This window comes from Acipenser ruthenus, chromosome 11 (assembly GCF_902713425.1).
Source record: "Acipenser ruthenus chromosome 11, fAciRut3.2 maternal haplotype, whole genome shotgun sequence".
In the NCBI taxonomy this organism is placed as follows: domain Eukaryota; kingdom Metazoa; phylum Chordata; class Actinopteri; order Acipenseriformes; family Acipenseridae; genus Acipenser; species Acipenser ruthenus.
Window position 1 is genome coordinate 309,935 of NC_081199.1, and position 9,447 is coordinate 319,381.

At 49.4% G+C, this 9,447-nt stretch overlaps 1 protein-coding gene across 2 annotated transcripts in view; it reads right to left on the reverse strand.

Annotated features, from left to right (window-relative positions):
• The window catches only part of LOC117426208 (kremen protein 1-like), a 37,750-nt gene that overhangs the window by 23,357 nt on the left and 4,946 nt on the right, over positions 1-9,447 (reverse strand). Inside the window, exon 2 of one of the 2 annotated variants that reach the window (XM_059032718.1) lies at positions 587-761. The exons of the other annotated variant lie outside the window; for it this stretch is intronic. Coding sequence (XP_058888701.1) covers positions 587-728 — 142 coding nt within the window. The 5' untranslated portion in view covers positions 729-761. The remainder of the gene's footprint in view (positions 1-586; positions 762-9,447) is intronic. 2 annotated transcript variants of the gene reach the window in all.

A 9,447-nucleotide genomic window follows, 5' to 3' on the forward strand; every position in this document is an offset into this window, starting at 1 on the left:
GAGAAGGATGTGCAATGAACATCAACCACTTGTATCCAACTGCAGCAAAAACAAGAACATCAAGTAAACTGTTTTTCTTTTAAATAAACATCCCTGATCTGAGGTGCCTGCCAACGATGGAACATTTTAATTTCCATTTCTTTTTGTAAAGGAGAAAACAAATCAAAATAAATAACATTCTGTGAAAGCTGATAAAAAGGAACTTCAAATAAATATGAGAGGTGAGCGTGACGGGTGACTTCAGCTTTTTAAACCCCATTTGAAAAAGCCTTTGTAGTAAAGCTCTTAGAAAGCACTTTTAAAATGGGGCTGGTGGCTGTGGCAGCAGTCAAGTTATTACAGCGGTTATTGGGCATGTGGGTGCTGTGGTAAAAGATATGGGTGTAATGTGGCTAATGGGTACTAATGCAGTGGATGTGGGTGCTGCAATGGGGGCCCTGCAGTGATTAAGCAAATGGTCTATGAGACAAAAGATAAAGATGGCAGCAAAATTGAAATTCTCTGGCTAGACCCCTGTCATTTATATATTGATGTCTGTAGTATCCAATTGTTGTGGTGTTAAGTTTCACTACAATTAATAACATACCGTTTCGCCCTTGGTAGGTATTGTTCCAGACCTTTATAACAAGTTGGGCTGCATGTGTTCTCCCTGAAGCTGAGCTGTTTGTCAGCTGAAGAGGCAGTTCAAATCCATTTTTCATGTGTTTCTTTGTTTTAAGAGAAGTCATGTTCTTGACCTTTGCACTGTATGTAGCATCTCCCTGCAGCACATTCAAAAAGCCTGGTATGGAGGAAGAGAAACAATGCCTGGTTTCATAACAAATGCATTGCATGACAGAGGCTTGCTTTTTATAAACTCCGGGACAGTTTTGGTTTAGTGTCAGTAATTCAAATAAAATTATGTATGAACTAACACGCCTCCTATTCGTAAATTCTGGGTAAGTTCAATTGGTGATATTTTAAAACGCATGCTTATCAGTCATGAATTAATGTTAGCATTACGGTTCTGAATGAATTGTGGTTTGCTTCATTTGAATCCAATAGTAAAGATTATGCTGAGACCTCTTTGTGTGGTAAGTAACAACACAACCCTATTCACCTGAAGCAAGAATGCAATATCCAGGGCATTCTGCTCACACCTGGTTTCAATATTTTCAACAGTGTTTTGGCGTGATAGGAATTCAACCTGACCATGGCTTCAGGCTACTCAGGAGGCAATGTTTTAGTAACTGACAGGCCCTCTAATTGTAAGAAAGGAGGGCCCTCCAGTTAAGGGAGATCATTTTTAGGTCTACTGTGATCTGTGGACAAACAGATGGCTTCAGTCAACAGGGCTGTCATCATATTACCTTTCATGAGGACTGCATCAATTAGAAAGATGCAATGAATAGAAATGTATTCTGTTACACGCAGTCATGGGCATCTTCCCATCCTCATTCAGTAGCAGTTCAAAACATGACCAGTTTGCACAGCATATTCTCCACAGATGACAGTGAGATCTTGATCTAAGCAGATCCACTGGAGAAACGGTACCCTGAAAATGATATGCTGTGTGGTCAGGTCAGATAATTAGGAAGCACGGTGCATGCTGTTGATACAGACAGTGTAAATCCCTCTGCATTGCCCTGCTCAATACAGTGCGCTCACTACATGCATTCCAGCTTTTTAAAGACATGCGAATTCATCATTATTCACCAGTGTCTTATCAGTTCACAGTGAAACGCCTACAAAGCAAGTCCTTTCCCAACAAATGAGCTCCTCCTGTTTGTTTTGTCTATCTCTATAAACTACCCGTAAAGATAGCTATCACTGGACTGAGCCATCTACAAACCATCAGAATTCCTTGCTGCCATCAGATTGCACCCAGCTATCATCTTAAAAAGTATTTTCTTCATATCGAAAAAAGAGTGTTTATCTCATGTGATGTGTAGCATTATTGTGACAGTCCTGAAGGCTGATTGCAGGGCAGCGTATTGAAGGAAACTGCACTGATATGCTGAAGGCTGATTGCAGGGCAGCATATTGAAGGAAACTGCACTGATATGCTGAAGGCTGACCCCTGCGCGCTAATTAACAGTACCGCCTTGTTTGAACTGAGAATCCATACCTATTCTTCACCTCAGGCAGCACAGGGGTAAGTACGGGAGCTGCTCTTGTCAATATATCTGCATGTCTTGTGATAACTCGATTACTTGAGAAGGACTGACAATAATAACAGGCTCAAATAATAATTAAAAAATATGTCTATGATAAAGAAATGAGAAGCCAGAGGATACCCAAAGGATCTTCCCCCCTAACCTCAGGGTCCCTTACTTCAGATCTGCTGCCACAGACTTCTTTTTTATCACTCTGAAAAGGGAAGGCGACAATTTGCTTCTGAAACCACAAAGTGGTTCTGTACTCTTATCAAGAATGAAAAATTGTAGCAAAGTGGCTTTTTTATGTTTTGAGGCCACCTCAACAGCATAACGTAGTGACTTTGTGAACTCAGCAACTTTTGTACATCTATTCAGAAACAAAATTGCACTCATTGCAGCTTTGTTATTTATCTACAAGTTTTAGGTTAATAGAGAACTAATACTAAATGGAAAGCTTACTCCTGCCAGACCAGACCTGTCACTTGCTATATTATAACGGATCCTGAAACTACATAATCTTATATACACTAGGATGTACGTTTAGTACATTCTGAATGATGTAACTATGAATTAAAACCAGACTGTTCCATCCAGGAGGCTAATTCTGTCCCATAAATACTGAGATAATTACATTTGGGAAGCAGGGTAAGGAGATTGTCAGTTCCCATGTACTAAACACATGATGATGACCTCTTTAATGATAGTCTCATGTAAACTGTCATACCTTCTAGAGTAAACCAAGAACCATATGGATGTTTGTTTTGTAGACAGTAACATACGCTGGCATGCATTAAACATTCATGCTCGTCTCATATGCAGCACAGCAGATAAGCGGTTCTGCTTGCCAGCCAGCTCTGCTTTGACAACAGGTGGGGGAAACTCTATCTGTTGAAACTGGGGGACTTAAAAGTGATGAAAACCAATCACTCTACCCTAATAGGGGTGTAGTGTTTGATCCCACAGTCATGGGATTCTTATTCGCAGTACTCCAGTATTACTAAGCCCCGAGGTCTAGCTGGCAAGGTGAAGCAGTACGGATAAGCCTTTCAAATCATGGTTAGGTCTCAAGTGAATTGAGGGGGATGATCCCGATTTGGCCCCCAGTGGTCAGTCCATAATATAAAACCACCTGAACAGGGAAACTGGACTGACAAGAGGGTGGATAACACACAGATCAGTGCTTACATCTAAACTGCACATATCGCTATGGGATATATACATTCATTTAGACTTTCTTAACATGAAATTTCTTACCTGCGTAACTTCATAACTTTAACAACATCTGTTTACTATTGTAACAGGGGAGATCTGGACTGACTGTCTGGCACATCCGTATTACTGCAGGTAGAGGGCAGCAGTCTCGTGGGATCCGCCTGTCGGTCATGGCAATGACACGGAGAGGTGGGGAAGAGGGTGTGTGTGCTTTCCCTCTCTCTGAGTGGCTGAGGGGCGGGCCTTGGGAGACTGCTCGGCCCATAAGATCTGGTTTGGTTGGGTGCTCGGGTGGCCGTGTTTGGGGAATACCCAGTGACACTGACGAAAGACGTCAGTTTTAAAATAAAACGAGGCCAAACTGGCTGAGAGAAACAGCCGGCCTTAAAATAATTTATCGAAAAAGACATAACAGAAATCACCACGTACCCGAGGGGACGTGCTTAGTTGTACGGGGAACTCCGGCCATCCCAGTGTATAGAGGGTAATTGAGCGTAGGACGGAGGCCCGTTCTGACCGGCTTAGCGGCAGTGGGGGCACTGCGTAAGCAGCACTTTTTGTTTGTAGTTTTATTACTGTGTTTTATTTTCCCTTTTTCTTTCGCCTTTGGTTTTCATTATTATTTGCGAGCACTTGTTGTGCCTATACCTGTATTGGTAAACGCCGTGATTCTGGTTACTGTTGTCAGTATCCAGAACACGGACAACAGCGCCATCTACTGCATCAAATAAATCAGTACGCCTGAGCGGCGCTACAAATAAAGTACTGTCTCCTTGTGTCAGTGAATTGCCCACCACCCTTCCACACGTGGTGTCAGAAGTGGGATTCACTGGCACTGCCCACATAAAGCAGTGCAAAATCAGGGAGCAGAATGGATCCCCAGCAGTTCACCACCTTAATGGATCTCCTGCGGGAAACCCTTACTGCGGTGGTGCAGGAGAGTGCAAGAGCTGCGGGGCCAGACCCATGGCTACAGCAGCCCACGAAAATGACGGCAGAGGACCGACCAGAAGCATACCTGGAGGTATTTGAGGCGATGGCGATCTCTGCCGGGTGGGCCCGCGAGCAGTGGGCTAGCTACCTCCTGCCCCAGCTGACAGGGGAGGCACAAGCGGCGGCGAGGACCCTGGATCCGGCGGCAATGATGGAGTACCCCACGCTGAAAGCTGCCATCCTCAACCGCGTGGGTGCGACTCCGGAGGGCTACCGCCGCAAGTTCAGGGAGGAGAACTTCTCGGCAGAGGAACACCCCAGGGTCATCGCGCATCGTTTGCAGGATTACGCGCGGGGATGGTTGAACCCGGGAGCCACCACCACTGCCAGGCTGGTGGAGGTAGTGGTGGTCGAGCGGTTCCTGCAGTGCTTGCCTCCGGAACCGCGGGTGTGGGTGCAACGGCAGGCACCCGCCACCCTAGAGTTGGCGATCCAACTGGCAGAGCAATACCAGGCAGCGGAACCAACGCCCGCTAAGCTGCCTGGAAACCGTGCTACACCAGCATCACCCCCTCTACTGGCCCCATGGAGGGCGAAGGGACTGGGGGGAAGGGGTAGCAAAGTCTTTGGACGGAGTGTGGCGGTGGGAGCTCCCGGCCCGAGAACTGGGGCAGAGTGGGGTCACCCACGGGCTGCTGCGGTGTTGGACCGGGGTCTCGCGCGGCCACCCTACCGTCGATCCCCTTTGATGGGTCCTGTGTTTCGACCTCCTGCTGAAGCTTCATGGCGAGAAACTAGTTCACTGATGTGTGGAACAAGCTGGGAGGTGAGCCACATCGACCGGGATTGCCCCGCTATGGGATGTGACGTCATTCGACCAGGTAAGACTGTTCCATTACATCAGTCACTCCAGCAGACGGGTTTTGTGATTCCTGTGTCAGTGGATGATACACAAACCCAGGCTCTCTTAGATTCAGGGTGTAGTCAGTCCCTGATACAAGAGAGCTTAATCTCACCGGGGCATAAGCAAATAACGGGACAGGTGCATATAAAATGTATTCATGGGGATGTGCGCACTTACCCCAAAATGTACGTAAATCTGAAAATTGGCCAGCAGGTGACGCGAGTGCAATTGGGTTTGTGTCCTCGGTTGCCGGTACCGGTAGTTCTGGGACGGGACTGCGAGCAGTTTAAAAATTGGTTGGCTGCTGTGGCGGCCCCGTCCTCCTTATTGGCTAAGAAAGAGGAAGTAATTGGCGAGATCTTTCCCTTTCGTGACCCGGATTGCTATTGCCACAGATTTAGACCCCGCAAAACTAAACGGGAACGCCGGGCCGCTAAGAATGAGGGCTGGCAATGGAGGGAGTCCGAGAAGTTTCAGGTGGGGGCGATTGGTGAAGAGACTGGGGGGGAGGCCGCGGAGTCAGCGCAGGGGACTGGCTCTGCTGCCTCCGCTCAGGACCGACCTGATCCCGAGCTGGAAGCCATGGGAGCTGATTTTCTAGCTCGTTCCCGTGACTTCCGACTCGAGCAAGGGCGTGACGACGTGCTGGGCAGGCTCTTTGACCAAGCAGCGGTGGTTAATGGTCGTGTGGTCGAGCCCAGACGCGCCGCCACGTACCCTCACTTTGAAATTGATCGAGACCTGTTGTACCGTGTTGAAAAATTACCCAGGACGGGGGAAGTGCGTCACCAGTTGCTCATTCCTCAGCCCTTTAAGGAGGATTTGTTGCAGCTTGCCCACGCTATTCCCCTGTCTGGTCATTTGGGAAGGGACAAGACTAAAGCGAGGCTTGTGACACGGTTCTATTGGCTGGGGCTGGATGGTGACGTCAGACGTTTTTGCGAACGCTGTGGGGAGTGTCAGAAAGCTAGCCCTAGAGCCGTCCCACGAGCCCCACTGGTGCCATTGCCCCTAGTGGAAGCTCCGTTTGAGCGTATTGGAGTAGATATAGTGGGACCGTTAGAAAGGAGTGCGGCGGGATACACACACCTATTGGTCATTTTGGATTATGCTACCCGTTATCCAGAGGCCATTCCCCTCCGATCTGCGTCTGCTAAATCTGTTGCCAACGAGCTCGTGAAGGTTTTCTCCCGGGTGGGGATCCCCAAGGAAATACTGACCGACCAAGGCACCAACTTTATGTCCCGGCTAGTCCGCGGAACATGTAAACTTTTGGGGATTAAGACCATTAGGACCTCGGTTTTTCACCCCCAGACTGATGGTCTTGTGGAGCGCTTTAATAAGACCCTCAAAAACATGTTGCGCAGATTTATTAGTAGTGACGTGCGTTACTGGGACCAGCTGATTCCTCCCCTTCTCTTTGCGATCAGAGAGGTACCCCAGGCTTCCACGGGTTTTTCGCCATTCGAGTTGCTGTATGGTCGGAGACCCCGGGGTGTGCTCGATCTGGTCAGAGAGATGTGGGAGGAACAGCAGGACAATTCGACCAATACTGTCCGGTATGTGTTGGACCTGCGCAAACGTCTTGAGTCTGTGGGAAAATGGGCGCATGACAATTTGCAGCAGGCTCAGCACAGACAGGAGACCCAATATAACAGGGGGGCTCGGTTGCGCACGTTTCAGCCGGGGGATAAAGTGCTTCTATTGTTACCCAGCTCTGAGTCCAAACTTCTGGCGAAGTGGCAAGGACCGTTTGAGGTTACACGCCGGGTTGGGACGGTGGATTATGAGATCTGCCAGCCGGAGCGACGGAGAGAAAAGCACATTTACCATGTAAACCTGCTGAAGCCTTGGTTACAGCAGGAGGCTTTGTTAGCGGCGCCAGCAGATGACGTCACCGACCTGGGACCTGATCTTTCTGTGTTGGCGAAACAAGGGTCGGTACAGATTGCAGATAATCTGACACCAACACAGAAATGTCAGGCGCGGGCGCTGGTGGCGGAATTTCCTGATGTGTTTTCTCCCGTCCCGGGGCAGACTCGAGTAGCCCACCATCACATTGAGACTGAGCCGGGGGCGCTAGTTCGCCAGAGGCCGTACCGCATACCTGAGCGCAAAAGGCAGGTAGTAAAAGCGGAGATTGACGAGATGCTCAGACTGGGGGTAATAGAGGAGTCCCAAAGTGACTGGAACAGTCCGATTGTTTTAGTGGATAAGCCGGACGGGTCAACTCGATTTTGCATTGACTTCAGGCGGGTTAATGAAAAATCGAAGTTTGACGCTTATCCCATGCCTCGGGTAGATGAGTTACTGGAGCGTCTGGGCACGGCTCATTTTATGACGACACTGGATTTAACGAAGGGGTACTGGCAGATACCCCTGACCCCGGAATCCAGAGAGAGGACGGCGTTTTCGACTCCCTTCGGGTTGTACCAATTTAGGACCATGCCCTTTGGGTTGCACGGAGCACCAGCCACTTTCCAGCGGATGATGGATCGCATTTTGCGGCCCCATCAGCAGTACGCCGCTGCTTACATAGATGACGTGGTTATCCACAGTGAGGACTGGCCGAGTCATCTGTGTAAGGTAGCGGCGGTGCTGCAATCCTTGCGGGAGGCTGGGCTCACTGCTAACCCAAAGAAATGTGCCATTGGGAAGAGTGAGTCGGAGTATTTGGGGTATCGAGTAGGGAGCGGCCAGATCAGACCGCTGATTGCTAAGGTGAAAGCCTTGGCTGACTGGCCGGTCCCTACGACCAAAACCCAGGTGCGCTCTTTCTTGGGACTAGCGGGCTATTACAGGAAGTTCATCCCGAGCTTCGCCACGCTCGCTGCTCCCTTGACAGACCTCACCCGGAAGGCTGCCCCAAATACGGTTCAGTGGACGGAGCCGTGCCAGAGGGCCTTTCTCGCTCTGAAGCGAAGGCTGTGTAGCAAGCCAGTGCTATGCAGTCCTGATTTTAGTAGGAGGTTCACCCTGCAGACGGATGCGTCAGAGACAGGTCTCGGGGCAGTGTTGTCTCAGGAGGTGCGGGGAAGCGAGCACCCGGTCCTGTACATCAGCAGGAAGCTCCTTCCCCGCGAGAAAAACTATAGTACCATCGAGAAGGAGTGTCTCGCAGTAAAATGGGCAGTCGAGTCACTCCGGTACTACCTCCTGGGGCGACACTTCACCCTGATTACGGATCATGCCCCCTTAGCATGGCTTCACCGGATGAAGGATAACAACGCCAGAATCACGCGGTGGTACTTGGCCCTGCAGCCCTATGCCTTCAGGGTAATCCACCGAGCAGGGAAACTGCATCAAAACGCAGATTTTTTCTCTCGGGAAGGCATGGGGTTGTAGGATTTTCGAATGGACCGGTGGTGCCATTCTGAGGGGGAGGATGTGTAACAGGGGAGATCTGGACTGACTGTCTGGCACATCCGTATTACTGCAGGTAGAGGGCAGCAGTCTCGTGGGATCCGCCTGTCGGTCATGGCAATGACACGGAGAGGTGGGGAAGAGGGTGTGTGTGCTTTCCCTCTCTCTGAGTGGCTGAGGGGCGGGCCTTGGGAGACTGCTCGGCCCATAAGATCTGGTTTGGTTGGGTGCTCGGGTGGCCGTGTTTGGGGAATACCCAGTGACACTGACGAAAGACGTCAGTTTTAAAATAAAACGAGGCCAAACTGGCTGAGAGAAACAGCCGGCCTTAAAATAATTTATCGAAAAAGACATAACAGAAATCACCACGTACCCGAGGGGACGTGCTTAGTTGTACGGGGAACTCCGGCCATCCCAGTGTATAGAGGGTAATTGAGCGTAGGACGGAGGCCCGTTCTGACCGGCTTAGCGGCAGTGGGGGCACTGCGTAAGCAGCACTTTTTGTTTGTAGTTTTATTACTGTGTTTTATTTTCCCTTTTTCTTTCGCCTTTGGTTTTCATTATTATTTGCGAGCACTTGTTGTGCCTATACCTGTATTGGTAAACGCCGTGATTCTGGTTACTGTTGTCAGTATCCAGAACACGGACAACAGCGCCATCTACTGCATCAAATAAATCAGTACGCCTGAGCGGCGCTACAAATAAAGTACTGTCTCCTTGTGTCAGTGAATTGCCCACCACCCTTCCACAACTATCTATTCCTGAAAAGTCTTTTGAAGGCTGATTTGCTGGAGTGAGGTAGGCAGGTACTGCAGGGAGCCTGTGCAACACTGATCTGCCTCCTCAAAAGAAAACATAGCATTGAGGAGTCTTTTCAGAAGCAGGCTTTGCCAGGTA